Below are 18476 nucleotides of genomic sequence, written 5' to 3' on the forward strand. Positions count from 1 at the left end.
AAGAATGCAGATTCTGGTAAAATAAGGCCCTTGCTAATAAGACCTGGTCTAAATCAATCTCCTTCTCTCCAGCTTAATTTATTTGCCTTTAAAAGAGTGATTGCCAAAGTCCCTCCTAGCTCAAAAATCTGTGCTTCTATAATTTACTACTTTGAGTGTGGTTTATATCTCCCCCAGCAGAGCCACTGATGGAGATTAGAACCCAAGAGGCACCCAGTCGGAGCCGCTGGTCAATGGACAGTCTGACCTAATGGAATGACACTGGGCAACACAGAATTCTACTCCCTCTCTGGTTCAACACTCCTGGCCCCACCCCACTGGGGAGGGTAATAAATGCTGGAGCTCCAACTCACAGTACACAGGGAGGTCTCTCAGTTCTCCATTAGCCCTGCTCTGTCCAGGGGACATCAACCATGAAGCTCCTTCTCCTGGCCTTTGCCATTATCTCATTTCTGGCACAGAGAACCCAAGGTAACCTGGAGCTATATTGAGGGAAGAAAGAGAGCTGGGTCTGGGTCATACTAGAGTCATTGCAGGTGTTCATGATTGTGGGATAGGGTTATTTGGAGCTAGAAGACTTAGGTTCAGAGGTTGACTTTGTCATCTCTGGGAGCTTGGCCATGGCCTCAGTTCCTCATCAGTGAAATAACAGGGCTTGGATCAGGGTCTTTCCAAGATCACTTAAGCTCTGTGTTTCTACCTATGTAGGCTAGAATCAGCTACACACATCCTGATTTAGAAATTAAAAAACAAACACGTTTTTAATGTAGGCAGATTTTAGCCTATATCTAATGAACTTTAAGTTAACTCTCCAATGTAGGGACTAGAACAACATTTTACTCTTTCTAAGAATACTTTGGAAAATTTATTTAGACTAGTATTCTGGGGCATAGAGATCACATTGACATTCTTCTCCATTCCTTTTGATATTTTAACACTAGGAGGTTATGTCTCTTCTCAGTCTTGAGCTTTCTAAACTCAAGTGTGCAGAAAATTCTGAGATTCTGGCCTAGCCAACAGAGGCAAGTCTACATATTGTTTACAGGACTAATCAGAGCCTGCCCTAGGGGATAAAGTTGATTGGAAGACAGTGATGGGAAAGAGGAGAGTCAGAAGGCAAAGGTGATTCTGAACTTTTGAACCTGAATATCTGAGTGGATGGTGGTGCCATGATTATATCAAGAAAAGTCAGAGGGGTCAAATGGCTTCCAGGGAAAATGAAAAATTTGGTTGCTGATGTGTTGAACTTGAAGAATTGGTAGGACAACCAGTTGGGCATGATCTATAGGCTATTGGAAGTGTGAGCCTGGGAAAGGAGATGGAGATTTGGGGTTTATCCTTATAAAGATGAAAGGTGAAAAGAGAATTAGAGTGAAGAAATGAAGCCTTTCAGATATTCTTATTCATACATAACTTATATCAAATAGCTTACCATCTTGGGAAGGAGAAACAGGCAGGAAGACACTTTGGAACTCAAAATTTAAAAAAATGAATGTTAAAATTTGTCTTCATATATAATTAAAAAATAAAATACTATTAAAAACACATATGCTCACATTTTGAGAGACAGGAGGAGGAGTAACCAATAGCAGCGAGAGTTAGAAGTGCTCTAAGTCACTAAGTGATCACTAAATGGTGTGAGACCCAAGGGTGATGATAGGAGTTTCAAGATGAAGAGTATAACCAACATTATTAAACTATAATAATCAAGAAGAATGAAGGCAGAGAAAAGGGCATGGCACCTGAGCAGAAGGAGTTCTGTCATTAGTGAGTATTCTCAGTACAATTTATGCAGAAAATTCTTTGCCATGGGAACTGATTTCACTCCAAGCTGTTTTGGCTGAGCAGATACTTGAAAATCCTGCATGATATTCCTAGGAGAGCAACAGCTGGGAGTGATAGAGTAAGCAGGGATATTCTGCAGCCTGAGTGAGAGACTCATCTCCCAGAGATGCTGTTCTTTCCCTCACATGCTTCTAATGAAGAATTAGAGGAATTATAGAGGGCAAAATCAGATTTAGAAAGGGAAGGGACATCAGAGCATATCTAGTCCAACCTCCTGAACTCTCCTACAGATGAGGAAACTGAGATTCATAGAGATATGTTAATTTGCCCAAGGTCACATAGGTAGTGTCAGAGGCAGCTTGTGAACCCATGTCTTCTAACTCCAGAGTCAGCCTTCTATCTCCCATCCTTGCTGCCTCCTTTCCATCACAGAAGCATAGTTTTCTAGAAATTTTCTGTTCAACACTCCCCCCACTCCCCACTGCATTTTATGTTTGAGGGAACTGGCTAAGTGTATTTCCTCCAGTCACAGGCAGTGAATGAACGAACTGGGATTTGACTCTAGGCCTCTGACTCTTCAGTCCAGGTCTCTCTCTACAATACTATCTGGAGCAGAGGCCTCAGTTGACAACTCTTCTTATTGTCTTCTTCCCTCCCTCCCTCTGCACATCCGGACCCTAATTAGCGTCCAAAAGGAATGCCTCTGGGAATGAGGCAGCTAGGTGAACCGGGGTAGTCAGGAACACCTGAGTTCAACCCCAGCCTCAGAACACTCACTAACGTGTGACTCTGGATAAGTTTAACCCTGTTTGCCTCCATTCCCTCATCTGGAAAATGAGCTGGAGAAGGAAATCGTTAACCACTTTTTGCCAAGAAATTCCCAAATGAGGCCATGAAGCACGGCTGATCGACTAAAGCTATCTTCTGGTACCTATTTCCTGAGCCTAAGTACTGGGCAGATGTTAAAAAGTTTGCTTTGCATTTCCTAGGGACAGGAGTATAAGGTGGGATTGAGAGCTCAAAATCTTCCTCTCCACCCTCCCCCCTGCTCTGGGGCTTCTGGAGGAAGTGAGGAGACTTAGGGCTTCTGAGTGATGCTCTGGCTGAGGGAGAGTCTGAAAGGTTGGGAGGCGCTCCCCTTCCCCGGAAACACAAGCTTCTCTCATTACACTGCTTTTCTCTCTCACCGTCCTCCCCCATTCAGTTCTGCCATCGTCTTTGGCTGCCCGCCCCTTGTCCTGACAACCTTGAAACCTCGTGTTTGGGATTACAGTGGCCCAGAACCCCAGACTCTCTCTCCCTCTTCCACCCCTCGCCAGGGCAGGCGCCAATCCTGCCATTCCGAGGCTCCCCCATTCACTTTGTGCTCTCTTCTTTCCCTGGGCAGGTGGTTGGGAAGGAAAAAAATGCTACGAAGGAAAAGGGCATTGTCGGAAGAACTGCCTTGGTAAGGAGAAGGAATATGCTGTGTGTAAAAGTAATAGAATGTGCTGTGTGCCCCCTGACAAGCTCCCGAAGGAACCCCCAGACTGGTCCGAGTCGGACAGGACTGCCACACCACATCCCGAAGTCATAGCCTTCATCACCCAACCAGCTGCAGGTGGCGCTCCGGCCGCAGCTGCCCCTGCCGCAGCTGCCCCTGCCGCAGTTGCCCCTGCCCCTACCGCAGCTGCTCCTGCCGCTGCCCCTGCCCCTGCCGCAGCTGCCCCTGCCGCTGCCCCTGCCCCTGCCGCAGCTGCCCCTGCCGCAGTTGCCCCTGCCGCTGCCCCTGCCCCTGCCGCAGCTGCCCCTGCCGCTGCCCCTGCCGCTGCCCCTGCCGCAGCTGCCCCTGCCTCTGCCGCTGCCCCTGCCGCTGCCCCTGCCGCTGCCCCTGCCGCTGCCCCTGCCGCTGCCCCTGCCGCAGCCCCTGCCGCTGCCCCTGCCGCTGCCCCTGCCGCTGCCCCTGCCGCAGCCCCTGCCGCTGCCCCTGCCGCAGCCACTGCCGCAGCCCCTGCCGCTGCTCCTGCAGCCACCGCAGCGGCCGTCTCCTCAGAGGCCCCCACCACCGCCACCCCCGACGCCCCTTAGCAGGAGGTGAATAGAGTGAAGAGTAAGGAGAAAGCAATGTCAGAGAGCCCGGACTGCCTCCTCCTGGTACCCCATCAGGGCACCTGTTCAACTCTGGGCTCCAATAAAGTGTTCTGGACCATCTCCTCTGTGTTGCCATTCATCCACGCGCCATGTATTTATGAAGTCATTGTATATTGATCAGGAAATTGAGGAATCCTACTCATAGAAAGCAGGTTGGGAAGTGGAGGGTTAGCTGGGAAGAGAAGACAATGAGTGGAAATGGACCAGGGTGGGCCTGCCGGAACCCGGGGGGAGGGGAGGGGATGTGATTATGTAGACTTACCCGCAGCTCCTAGCACTTGCGCTTGTAGGCTAAGTCTCAAGTCAACCAACCATTTTTGCACAGGGAACTGCGATGCCCTCCCCGCAGACCAGCACAGGAGACGGCGGGAGGGAGCCAAGACTGTGCTTGCCACTCCCATTCCTTAACAAGGTTCTTTTCAGGGAAAGAGGGAATTTAAGGAGATCGCGACTGAAGAGGCTTAAAGGCAATGGTCCTCACAGTCCGAGCTGAATTCGGTGCCCTCTTCCATGGGGGAAAAGATGATCAGTGAGGGCCTGAGCCGTGAAACCTCTGCTTTTGCTCAGCTTTCTGTGGGTAGAATGAGCCAGGACTGTGGAGATTATCTAAGGAGGAAAATATGGCCTCCAGTTCTCCAGGGATACCTGGAAATAACAGAAAAAACATTATACTGAGGTCCCTGGTATGCCACTAACCGGCATAATGTGGCATCTTCACTAATTGGTAAATGACCTTAGGCAATTCACTTACCCTCTGAGATTTATCTTTTAGGATTTTTCCCTTTAAATAAGAGGAATATGATTAATCATCAAAGGGTCTTATTTCCTCCAGCATACTTCTCTTTCTCCCTCTTGTAGAGTCATCTCATATAACAATATCTATTAAAGACAAAAGCAAGAAAAAATGGACATAAACAGTAAAAATAATTGCTAAAAGCCTGAAAATAAGTGTGATGCTACACTACACTCAGATCTGCTACCTCCATAAAAGGGTGGGAGAGGATTGTCTTCCCATCTCTCTTCTTTGGACTCCTGCTTGTTTTTTGTGATTTTGCAACATGAGTTTTTGAGGACTTTTTGGTAGTTATCCTTTTTGTTTACATTGTTGTAGTCATTGTTTATATTGGCTTCCTGGGCTGCTTAAATTGCATTCTTTCTATTCAGGTAGATCTCACCAGGCTTCTTGGTATTCTTCCTATTCAGAGTTTCCTACAAACATAACAATTTTCCTTTACATCACTGTGCTTCCAATTTATTTCACCATTCCCCAATCAATGGGCATCTACTTTATTTTCAGTCCTTTGCTATTTCAACAAGTGCTGCTATGAATATTTTGGTGAGAAGGTTCAAGTAGCACTAATATATTGGTGCTCTTTTGATCTCCAAGGTAGAAAGGATGCAACGGTTTTGTTGTGTGAAGTTAGAGAGCAGGGCTGACTGGTAATGAAGCTCAGAGTGATCCCATAATTCACTCATACAGCCCCCAAGATGCAAGGCAAAATTTTACTGAGGTCAAAGTCAGAGTGGCCATAACCTCTCTCACCAAAATGATGGACGTGGTGACATGTGCTTCTAAACAAAACTCCAAATGATTCTGGACCATCTATATCTCTCAGATTGATTGTAATGCCAGAGAAACTGAGGCAAGATAGAGATTAGAGAGTATTTCATAATTTATTTAAAAGGGAGAGATTTACTGGGACAAAATGGATCCATGGTTTGGTCCCAGGGCTGAATGAGACTATGGTCTCCAAGAATCCAGCAGAAATGTGAGTTCTCAATGACATATATGTACACACACACACACACACACACACACACACACACACACATATATAGACACATGGCTCAGATTCAGGGGTAGAGCAAGGCAGGGGCAGAATCAGGGTGCTGAGAGCAGGAACATCTGACAATCCGGCTCTGATAGAGTGAGGGGAGGTATGGGGGGACATCTGATAATTGGGATTACAGAGTGGGGAGAGGCACCCAATATTCTGATGATGGCTAAGATAGAAGGTCTTTCTCCTTATCTGGGAGGGAGGGGTGATTGAGCAGAACAATTAGGGAAACAGAGGCAGGACTGCATCAGGATAATTAGGGAAACTGAGTCAGGACAGTAAAAGAGAACTGTGGCACAACATACCACACACTCTCTCTTCTGAATTTTAATATCAGTGAATTACCTTCCCCTAGAAGGTCTTAGCACCATAATTTTGACCAACCCTATGTAAAGCAAATAAACCAAACTAAAACTAGAAAAATGCAAGGACTTATGTCAAGGACCAGTCTCTTCCTGAAAACCTCAGAATTATTAGCATAAAAACAATATTCCTCATTTAGGGAGACACACAGGCCTCTCTTTTGCAGATAAAGTAGGTCCTCTGCCTTGGGGAGCATCTCAGCCAGAGAATCCAGTTTGAGACAGACAGTTCACTGTGAGTTAAGTCTGTGGTCATTTGTGCATTTAACTCAGCCTCTGCTTACATAGGGAATAGCAGTGCTCAAGACAGTCCTGCTGCCCATGCTAGAAGGGGCACCCCAAGTCTGTCAAGGACTGCAAAGGGGGAAAAGTGGGGCCTGGAATAGCTCCACCTATCCCCTCTGTATAGAACAGGGCTGCTACTAGGAGCCAGATTTCTGAGCAGATTTTGCAGTCAGACCATGGCAGACAACCCTGAACTATTAGAGGCCTGATATCAAAATGCAAGGTCCTTGTAAGTATGCTGAAATACTAATTAAGGGACTGGGGTTACAGGAGTGGAAAAAGAGATCAGAAAGCCTGCCAGGTCCCAGGACAGATGTCTGATTTCTGGTTGTTTATAAAAAATAATCCCAAGAAACTGAGGCTGCCAGGGCAATTTCAGCAGAAAAAGGGATTTCAAAGTGAAACCATAATCAGCAAACCGTAGTCCAGTAAATTGTAAGCAAGGTATAAAAATGAAAAGCACTGTTTTTTAAAAATAGCTTTTTATTTAGAAGTTCTATGCATGGGTAATTTTATAGCATTGACAATTGCCAAACCTTTTATTCCAATTTTACCCTCTTTCCCCCCACCGCCTCCCCAAGATGACAGGTTGACCAATACATGCTAAATATTCTAAAGTATAAATTAAATACAAAATAAGTATACATGTTCAAACAGTTATTTAGCTGTTTCTGAAACAGAATCAGATTCTGAAATAGTATATAATTAGCCTATGAAGGAAATAAAAAATGTAGGTGGACAAAAATAGAGGGATTGGGAATTCTATGTAATGGTTCTTAGTCATCTCCTAGAGTTTGAAAAGAACTGTTTAAATAATTTCCAACTCAATCTGAACTAGTGAGATAGGGGCAGGGCAGATGTGCCTAAGAAAAATACATCAGTTTTCCTAATTTCCTAACCAGTTTCAACCAGTTTTTTCCTTCCTTTTTTTCCTCACAAAAAGGAATTATCAAATGATCATTCCACATATAAATCCCAAGAGTGAATCAAAATTCCTATACATAACAGACTAGTACAGTAAGTTTCTTTAAATTTCCTCTAACATACAGCAACAGTTAAGGTATTAACAAGTCAATCTCAAATTTTAAACACACAGTAATAGATGAGCTAATTGGGGTTCCTAAATTCCCCTATCAGTCAGTCAGGGGGAAAGAAAGAAAATTCATTCAAAACTGCTTCAGGCTGGACCCTGGCAAGAGATTCTCAGTTCATGCAGAGAATACACATAGTCTGGCCTGGTGTGCTGGCAATCAAAACTGATCTTGGTCCCAACAGCAAGTTGATACCTGTAATTTGACCAAAATCTAGAACAAAAAACACAAACTTAACAAATAAATGTTAGAACAGACTGATACAAAATGTGAAGAGGCCAGTATGAATTGGCCAGCAGCTTAATAGGTTTTCTTCACAGGACAGGTAAATGTTTGGCTGTCAGCTACAGTTCCAATAGATAAAACAACAGTTAGGCTTTTCTCCTTTCATTAGTTAGAAAATTAAAAGAAAAACTTGAATATACAGACACAATATCCAGTAACAGATAGTTGATCAGATTAATACTTATTTGCCCAAGTATTTAGGATAGAATGATTCTATATAACCCAATTGGAAACAGCAAGGTATGACATATAACCAGATTGGAAATAGCAAGGTATGATATAATTGAAACCCAACTCTAACCCTAAAAGCAATTAATACTTAACTTTCAGCAAGATGGGATAAAATAGCTTTATTTCCTTTTTATCCATTAATTGTCCCACTAACTGTTAGAGGGTGGAGCTTTAAAACTCCCAAATAGCATTAAGTATAAGCCTGAGAAATTTTTACTTCCAATAACAAATCCCATTAACCAAAGTTTCAGATAAATCCTAAACAGATATTTACCATAACCTTATATTTATAACACTAAGAATTTGTCTTAGTAAGTTCACTTCTTCATATCTAAGTAGATAGTTTCATAAATGAACATGATATATACAATCATTCTGCTTTAAAATACCCAATACATAGACAAATATTCCAAAATGCATATTGTCCATAATAGAAATATTTTCAAAAGGACAAAGAAATATTATTTTCAGAGGCTCTTTAAATGACCTCAGGATGACCTAATATAATCAATTAAAACTTAGATAGAATATCCTATACAGAATACCCTAAAACAACATAAAAGTATCCAAGAGGTTCTTAAAACTATTAAACTTTTAGAAATACCATAACCTCATACTGATAACAGTAATAAATTTGTTTCAGTAAGTTCACGAGTTATCTTTTATAGTTAACAGAAACATTTTTTAAAAAGACAAGGAAAAACTATTATTTTCAGAAGCCCTTTTGATGGGCATAACCTCAGGATACAATCGATTAAACTTATCCACAATACCCAATTCTACATAAAAGAATCTAAAAGATTCTTTAAAATGTCAATTAAACAATAGAAGCAATTAATATTTGAACTAACAAGGAGCTGCAGTTTGTTTAAAAAAAAAAACCCACCATCTTAATGGTGGGGGGTGGGGATTAGATTGTACTTTTCCAGGTGGTCGTCCTTCCACCACGCCTCCGGATCCCATTTTCTCACAGCTCACCTTATTAGGGTGCCATTTCCCTCAGAATCCAATCTGCCAGCTAAAGACAGGCCCCAACCTCATGGGATATCTCCTTTCCCATGGCAAATGACAAATTCACTAGGGGTTTGTGCCTTTTTGTTCCCAATTTCTGAAAAGCCATTTTCCACTCTCTTTCTCCTTCTCTCACACCATCTCTTTCTGTCTCATCTCTGTCTTTCTCCTCCCAATGCCTACTTGTAATGTTCTTCTCTAAAATGTATTGTGCTCTCTGGGAGCAGGTTTCTTGGGGAGCGCCTGGAGGCAGCTTTCCTTTCAGTTCTTTGTAATAATCCCAAATGCAGCCAGGAGCTAAAAGTTCAGATCCTTTATTGTCTCCTTCAAAATAGGCTGGTTAGCTTTCTTAGAGGCCTATCTCTCTCTTTTTGGTTCCTGCCGCTAGTCCTTTGTCTCTTCCAGCTTCAGCCTCTAGCTCCCTCTGAATCCAAAGCCTCCAGCCAGCACAAAGGTGGAAAATGGAATGAATCTGATTCTGTCTTCAAGAGACAATTGGTTTGTAGGTTTCTGACTTGTGAGTCTCCTGAAGTCAATCCTAGTTGGGGCTCCTAGCTTATATATGCTCTCTAAAGATGTGAACTCTAATGTTTAACTCTCTTAAAGGTGTGAACTCTAAAGGTATGAACTAAGTACATAAGCATTGTCTTTATCAATTCCAGTGACTTAGCACCTTGTTTCAAATTCTGGCCCATAACATCTACTTGCTCAAACCTTCTCAGACATACTTTAAATACTCCCAAACCAATAACCCTTCTAACTAAATGCTTCATTTAAACTATTCATTGCTTTTGCAAATCAACCTCTCTTGTCCCTTGTCTTTAACTTACTAATTAAAAACTTTAAGCTTCTAGATTTGCAAATAAATTTGAACCAATTTCATAAAACTTACCCAATAGAGCTGACAATTTTTGAGGCATAACTCATAGTTTACAAATTACCCAATACTTCTAGAAAGCAACATACCATCTAATTAGGGAGATACAAACATGACCTCCCAAGGCAATCTACTGGCATTTTGTTTTAATAACCTATATTTTAACTTAAAATCCAATCAAATACAGCTTTAAATTCCCAATAATATAAAATTCCTTTTCCTATCTTATTTCAAATAATGAATTTCACTAAACAGCATAGTTTTTTTGTTTTTTTTTTTTCTCCCTCTGGCCCCATGTAGCAATTATTCCCAATGGACTTCTCCTAAGCTCCAACTTTGGCCAGAGTTGAAGCCTTTGGAAAAGTCAGACCTTCCTTTACCTACTGAGAGTCATGTGACCCCTTTCAGGCATGTTAACAGAACTTCTTTAACAAGCTATTGTTCTTAAAGATAACTAAATCTAGTGTGCATAAACAACAGTAAAATTATTTCCCACAATTTAAAAACTGCCCAAAAGAATACTCAGAACAAATCTGGCATGCAAAGGCAATAGTAAAATTATTTCCCACAAATTTAGATCATCCTAAAATTTCTAATCAAATGTTTTCTCAAGCCAGAGTTCAAAGCAATTAGCATAAACTCCTCTTTTCTTCAGAGGCCTTATCAGCCTACTCCAACCCAAGCCAAGCCTTAATTTTAAACTACTTCAAGGAAAAACTCAAATGTCAGTTTTAAAATACTTACAAATTAGTGCAACAAGTTAAAAGTTTAACATCACAAGCAAATTTTATACTATGTACAGGTGCAACATTGAAACAACCAATCCCCAAATTTCTTAATCATTGTTCTTAACATTTTAGCAGAGTTCTTAACCAACAGGACAGACAAACAAATCACACAGAACACACAGACATAGACTGTGCAGTTATAACATTAAAGAAAATATTTAACACAAAGACTAGGAGTTGTCTGGAAATCTTAGAATAGCTCTGAGGGAAGATGTTGAGGCTCCAGGCAGGGGTCCTCAAACTTTTTAAATAGGGAGCCAGTTCATTGTCCCTCAGATTGTTGGAGGGCGGGACTATAGTAAAAACAAAAACTTTGTTTTGTGGGCCTTTAAATAAAGAAACTTCACAGCCCTGGTGAGGGGGATAATTGTCCTCAGCTGCCACATCTGGCCTGCGGGCCATAGTTTGAGGACACCTGCGTCCAGAGTCTTTCTTCCCAGAATCCAAATGGAGCTTTTTTCCCCCAAGCCCCAGTTTGTTGCATTTCTCTACCTTCACAGAGAATGCCTAGATTAAAACCAGATTGTACCAAAAGATACTCATAACCAGATAGTATAAAAAGGTACTCAGAACCAGAAAGTATCAAAAGGTACTCAGAAACAGAAAGTACAAAAAGTTACTCAGAGTCAGACAATACCCAAAAGGTATTCAGAATCAGAGAGTACCTGAGAGTATCAAAAGCTACTCAGAACCAGAGAGTAACAAAAGATACTCAGAACCAGATAGTATTAAAAGGTACTCAGAATCAAAGAATACCATACAACCACTTCCCAGAGTTGTATGGCTCGTCAGCCCAATTTTTTCTGGGCACCAGATTTGCTAGCAATCAGACCAGACAGAAAACTTACCCTGCAGGGGTTTCAGACCAGATTCTCCCTTGGCCAAATGGAGGTGTCCACCAGAAGGCACAGTTGTGGCTGGAAACTGCTCTTTCCTGGAGGCTCTGGAACAAAATCTAGAGGGCCACTACTCCAAGCAAAGAGCCCAGATCCCCAGCCACCCTGAGGCCCTAGGCTGAGACCTAGTGTTTCTATTCTCTGAACCTGCTTATTTTCAAACATCTTGGTGGAAAGGCTCCAAAATGTAATGCTGAAGAAACTGAGGCAAGATAGAGATTAGAGAGTGTTTAATAATTTATTTAAAAGGAGAGATTTACTGGGACCAAATAGACCTATGGTTTGGTCCCAGGGCTGAATGAGACTATCGTCTCCAAGAATCTAACCAACAATGTGAGTTCTCAATGACATATATACATGTGGCTCAGACACAGGGGGTAGACTGAGGCAGGGGCGGAGTCAGGATGGTGAGAGCGGGAACAGGATTCTGACAGGGTGGGGAGAGCCACTGGAGATGGGGAGAGGAATCTTGATAAGATGGTATCTCACATTCTGATAGCTTGGGATGGGGAGAGGCATTCTGATATTCTAAAATATAAGATCTTTTATCTTTATCAAAAATTCTCATGAAGAGGGAGGGGAAATTTTGCAAGAATGAGCAGAATAATTATAAACCAAGTCAGGACAAGTTAGGGAGACTGAGTGAGGACAATCAAAGAGAACTATGGCATAACAAAGTGAGGAGGACCTGAGTTCAAATCTGACACTCAACTCTTTCTAGCTGTGTGACCCTAGGCAAGTCACTTAACCCCAATTGCCTCAGCAAAAAAACAAAAAAAATATGCATGGGTAATTTTCAACCTTCACCCTTGCAAAGCCTTATGTTTCAATTTTCCCTATCCACTCTTCTAAACCATAAGTAATTCAATATGTTGAGCAAATATTTCTTAAGTGCTATACTTAGTATACTTGGACACTGGATGAGAGAAAGACATCACCACTGTCCTCCAAGAATTGGAAGCCTTGTAAGATAATTTTATAACCATTAAAATACAGTTATGGGCAAAGGATGGAGATGACAAAAGATGAGGAGAAGATTACTCAGCTTGGATAGAAGGGCTTAATGGAACCATTCATGGAACAGACAATTCATGGAGTTCTCTGTAGACAACCTTAAAAGGAAACTGCCTAGGATTTGGTACTTTCAAGAAAGGAAGAAGAATCCTGCTCAGACTTTTAGAGATAACTAAAAATCTTCACCCACAGAAAGTTCATTTGGAAACAGAGAAATCTTTTTCAAGATTTGAAAAACCCGTAAGCCAAACAGGGAGAATGAAGTGTCAGATTGAATGCAGAATATGAAAGTTACACACCAGAATTCTATAAGATAGGAGCTGAAGGGACCTCAGAAACATAGAATGTCAGGGCTGAAAGGGACCTTAAATTTCTAATTTAATCTAAATACAATTTCATTTTACATATGGGGAAATTGAGATCTGAGAAGGGATAGTTTCTATTCAAAGTCAAAAATCTGGTTAGAGGTAGAATTGGTTTCCTGATTCACTGGATCCTCTTGTTCTCTCTGTCTCTGTCTCTGTCTGTCTCTCTCTGTATGTGTGTGTGTCTGTCTCTGTCTCTATCTCTCTGTGTCTCTGTCTCTGTCTCTGCCTCTGTCTCTTTCTCTCTTTCTGTCTCTCTCTTCCCCATTCTTTTTGTCCCTCCCCACTTCGTCCTCCTCTCCCTAGATTTGTCTCTCTGTATCTTCCCTTCCTCCTTCCCCAACTCTAGCAGGTGGCTTCCTGACAACAGTTTTGGATACAAGGGAGGAGGAAACTGCAAGGCACTACGTGTCTCAGAGTATTCAGGAGAGGTTTCTTTTTTTTTTTTTAATTTTAATAGCTTTTTATTTACAAGTTATATGCATAGGTAATTTTACAGCATTGACAATTGCCAAACCTTTTGTTCCAATTTTTCCCCTCCTTCCCCTTCCCCCACTCCCCTTAGATGGCAGGATGACCCATACATGTTAAATATATTAGAGGATAAATTAAATACAAAATAATTATACATGTCCAAACCATTATTTTGCTGTACAAAAAGAATCGGACTCTGAAATATTGTACAGTTAGCTTGTGAAGGAAATCAAAAATGCAGATGGGCAAAAATATAGGGTTTGGGAATTCGATGTAATGGTTCTTAGTCATCTCCCACAGTTCTTTTGCTGAGTATAGTAGTTCAGCTCATTACTGCTCTATTGGAACTGATTTGGTTCATCTCATTGTTGAAGAGGGCCACGTCCATCAGAATTGATCATCATATAGTATTGTTGTTGAAGTATATAATGATCTCCTGGTCCTGCTCATTTCACTCAGCATCAGTTCATGTTAAGTCTCTCCATGAGAGGTTTTAAAGTTCAAAGGAAGTGGGGAAACCTGAATGGAGAGACCTTTATAAGAGAAAGAGTCAATGAACATACACAATCTTTCCACTTTGACAAGGGGCATGGGAGGGACATAATCCAGTTTAGTGGATGCAGTTTCCAATATAGACTTTTGCGAACAAGACCTGGCTCAAATTACTCTCCTTCTCTGGGTCTCAGTTTTCTCTTCTATTACCAAGATCATTGCCAAAGCCCCTCCTTGCTCAAAAATCCACACTCCTAATACCTATTACATTGAATGTAGTTTATGTCTCTCTCAACAGTGCTGGAGATGCAGCTTAGAAGCCAAGGGGTGCCTAATCGGGGTCACTGGGCAATGGGCAGTCTGATCTAGAATTCTACTCCTTTGTGGTTCAGCATTCCTGCTCCAGTCCCACTGAGGAGAGTAATAAAGGCTGGAGCTCCAACTCACACCACACAGGGAGGTCTCTCAGTTCTCCATTAGCCCTGCTGGTCCTCTCTCCAGGGGACACAAGCCAGGAAGCTCCTTCTCCTGGCCTTTGCCATTATCTCATTTCTGGCACAGAGAACCCTAGGTTACCTGGATCTATGTTGAGGGCAGAAAGAGAGCTGGGACTGGGTCATACTGGAGCCATTGTACTCATAGTTTTGGGAGAGGGCAATGGGATGAAAGCCAGAGCTATCAAGAAGCACTGAAATCCACTTGTGAAGAGCAGAGCTACCCTTAGGGCTACACAGAGGTCTGTATAGACCCATATTTTGCCCTTTATGAGGACCTGGAGCTTCAGGAGAAGTGGTGTGGTGAATTGGAAAGAACTGTGGATTTGGAGCTAGAAGACTTAGGTTCAGAGATTGACTTTGTCATCTCTGGGAGCTTGGCCATTGCCTCAGTTGCTCATCAGTAAAATAACTGGGCTTGGACTAGGGTCTTTCCAAGATCACTTAAGCTCTGTGTTTCTACCTATATAGGCTAGAATCAGCTACACACATCCTGATTTAGAAATTAAAAAACAAATTCTTTTTTAATGTAGGCAGATTTTTAGCCTACATCCAATGAATTTTAAGGTAACTCTCCAGTGTAGGGACCAGAACAACATTTTACTATTTCTAAGAATACTTTGGAAAATTTCTTTGGACCAGTGTTCTGGGGCATAGAGAACACATTGACATTATTCTCCATTCCTTTTGATATTTTAACACTGAGCTTTCTCAACTTAAGTGTGCAGAAAATTCTGAGATTCTGGACTAGCCAAAAGAAGCAAGGCTATATATTGTTCACAGTACTAGCCAGAGCCTGACCTAGAGGGTAAAGTTGATTGGAAGGCAGTGTATGGGAAAGAGGAGAGTCAGAAGGCAAAGATGATTCTGAACTTTTGAACCTGAATATCTGGGTAGATGGTGGTGCCATGATTATATCCAGTGAAGTCAGGAGGGCCAAATGGCTTCCAGGGAAGATGAAAAATTTGGTTGCTGACGTGTTGTACTTGAAGTATTGATAGGGCAACCAGTTGGATGTGATCTATAGGCTATTGGAAGTGTGATCCTGGGAAAGGAGATGGAGATTTGGGGTTCATGCTCATAAAGATGAAAGGTGAAAAGATAATTAGAGTGAAGAAATAAAGCCTTTCAGATATTCTTATTCATACATAACTTATATCAAATAGCTTACCATCTTGGGAAGGAGAAACAGGCAGGAAGACACTTTGGAACTCAAAATTTTCAAAAATGAATGTTAAAAATTGTCTTCACACAATTGAAAAATAAAATACTATTTAAAAAACACATATGCTCAAATTTTGAGAGACAGGAGGAGGAGTAACCAATAGCAGGGAGAGTTAGAAGTGCTCTAGGTCACTAAGTGATCACTAAATGGTGTGAGACCCAAGGGTGATGATAGGAGTTTCAAGACGAAGAGTACAGCCAACATTATTGAAGAAACTTTAATACAAGAAGCTTAAAAGCAGAGAAAAGGGCATAGCATCTGAGCAGGTGTTCTGTCATTAGTGAGTATAGGTGGAACTATCTACTCTCATTCTCAGTACAATTTATGCAGAAGTCTTTGCTGTGGGAAGTGATTTAACTTCAAGCTGTTTTGGCTGAGCAGATACTTGAAAATCCTGCATGATATTCCTAGGAGAGCAAGAGCATAGAGTCAGACTGGATATTCTGCAGCCTGAGTTAGAGGCTCATCTCCCAGAGATGCTGTTCTTTCCCTCACATGCTTCTAATGAAGAACTAGAGGAATCATAGAGCGCAGAATCAGATTTAGAAAGGGAAGGGACATCAGAGCATATCTAGTCCAACCTTTGCACTTTCCTACAGATGAGGAAACTGAGGGTCAGAGAGATATGTTGATTTACCCAAGGTCACATAGATAGTGTCAGAGGCAGCTTGTGAACACATATCTTCTATCTCCAGAGTCAGCCTTCTATCTCCCATCCTTGCTGCCTCCTTTTCATCACAGAAGCTTAGTTTTCTAGAAATTTTCTGTTAACACTCCCCCACTCCCCATTTCATTTTATGTTTGAGAAAACTGGCTAAGTGTATTTCCTCTGGTCACAGGCAGTGAATGAAAGAACTGGAATTTGACTCTAACTCTCTGAGTCTTCAGTCCAGGTCTCTCTCCACAGTACTATCTGGAGCAGAGGCCTCACTTGACAGCCCTTCCTATTGTCTTCTTCCCTTCCACCTCTGTGAAATGGGACTCTAATTAACATCCAAAAAGAATGCCTCTGGGAATGGGGCACTAGATGAATGGGGATAGAGTGTCAGGAATACCTGAGTTCAGTTCCAGCCTCAGAACACTCACTAGCATGTGACTCTGGATAAGTTTAACCCTGTTTGCCTCCATTCTCTCATCTGGAAAATGATCTGAAGAATGAAATCGTTAACCACTTTTTGCCAAGAAATTCCCAAATGGGGCCATGAAGCACGGCTGAACGACTAAAGCTATCTTCTGGTACCTATTTCCTGAGCCTAAGGACTGGGAAGATGTTAAAAAGTTTGCTTTGCATTTCCTAGGGACAGGAGCATAAGGTGGGGGTTGGAGCTCAAGATCTTCCTCTCCATCCTGCGCCTCATTCTGGGGCTTCTTAGGGGAGTGAGGAGGCTTAGGGGGTTCTGAGTGATATTCCTGCTCAGGGACCAAGTCTGAAAAGTTGGGAGGTTCTCTCCTTCCCTGGAAACACAAGCTTCTTCTCTTTTGTCCCTCCTCATCACACTGTTTTCCTCTCTTACCATCCTTTCTCCTTGCCAGATCTGCCACCCTCTGCCCTCGTGCCCCTTGTCCTGACAATCCTGAAACCTGGTGTTTGGGATGACATCATCTCAGGATCCCCAGGCTCTCCTTCCCACCTCCATCCCCCACCAAGGCAGGCTCTATTCCTCCCATTCCGAGGCTCCCCATTCACTTTGTGCTCTCTTCTCTTCCTGGGCAGGTGGTTGGACAGAGAAAAAATGCTGGAATAACACAAGGTGCTGCCAGAATCAGTGCAAGAGTACAGAGACCGACCATTCTACATGTGCCCATAAGGAACGGTGTTTTGTGCCTACAGACAGGTTCCCTAAGGATTCCTGGGAATCACCAATGCCCGACAACACAGCTTCTTCCATAGAAATAACATCTCTCACAGCTGGAGACTTGACTAATTTAGCACTTGGGGGCGCCGAAGCCAACAACACCACCAATGCCTCCATCGCCCCCATCCCTGCAGTTGCCTGACTACACCTTCTGACCAGAAGCCATCCTCCACCATCAGCAATTCAGCCCCACTAGCTGGCAGCCCACCACCCTCAGACCACAAATTACAGCAAGACTCTTCCCTTACACTCGAAGCTGTCCTTACTGACCAAGTGACTGTGCCCACCCAGGTGATTCAAGTGAATCAGGTGAGAAATAAGGAGTAAGAAATAGCAGAGAGCTTGGACTGCCTTCTCCTGGTGCCCCATCAGGGTACCTGTTCATCTCTGGGCTCCAATAAAGCATTCCCGACCATTCATCCATGCACCATGTTTTCATTTATTTATTTATTTCTTTTTAGCATCAAACATGAATTGTATTTTTTTTTTTTTAACCCATGCCAGGGTAATTTTTTACAGCATTATCCCTTGCACTCACTTCTGTTCCAATTTTTCCCCTCCCTCCCTCCACTGACTTCCTCAGATGGCAAGCAGTCCTTTACATGTTAAATAGGTTACAGTATATCCTAGATACAATATATGTGTGCAGAACTGAACAGTTCTCTTGTTGCACAGGGAGAATTGAATTCAGAAGGTATAAATAACCCGGGAAGAAAAACAAAAATGCAAGCAGTTTATATTCATTTCCCAGTGTTCTTTCTTTGGGTGTAGTTGCTTCTGTCCATCCTTGATCAAATGAAACTGAATTAGCTCTCTTTATTGAAGAGATCCACTTCCATCAGAATACATCCTCATACAGTATCGTTGTTGAGGTATATAATAATCGCCCGGTTCTGCTCATTTCACTTAGCATCAGTTCATGTAAGTCTCTCCAGTCCTCTCTGTATTCATCCTGCTGGTCATTTCTTATAGAACAA

At 42.3% G+C, this 18476-nt stretch overlaps 1 protein-coding gene across 5 annotated transcripts in view; it reads left to right on the forward strand.

The window, feature by feature from the left end:
• The first annotated feature begins 375 nt into the window (after positions 1–375).
• LOC127550453 (beta-defensin 123-like) overlaps positions 376–18476 on the forward strand; it is a 224906-nt gene continuing 206805 nt past the window's right edge. Inside the window, exon 1 of one of the 5 annotated variants that reach the window (XM_051979411.1) lies at positions 376–471. In XM_051979411.1, coding sequence (XP_051835371.1) covers positions 414–471 — 58 coding nt within the window. In that variant the 5' untranslated portion in view covers positions 376–413. The remainder of the gene's footprint in view (positions 472–18476) is intronic. The other 4 variants (XM_051979417.1, XM_051979418.1, XM_051979419.1 and 1 more) reach the window with 4 other exon arrangements.

This window comes from Antechinus flavipes, chromosome 2 (genome assembly GCF_016432865.1).
Source record: "Antechinus flavipes isolate AdamAnt ecotype Samford, QLD, Australia chromosome 2, AdamAnt_v2, whole genome shotgun sequence".
NCBI lineage: Eukaryota > Metazoa > Chordata > Mammalia > Dasyuromorphia > Dasyuridae > Antechinus > Antechinus flavipes.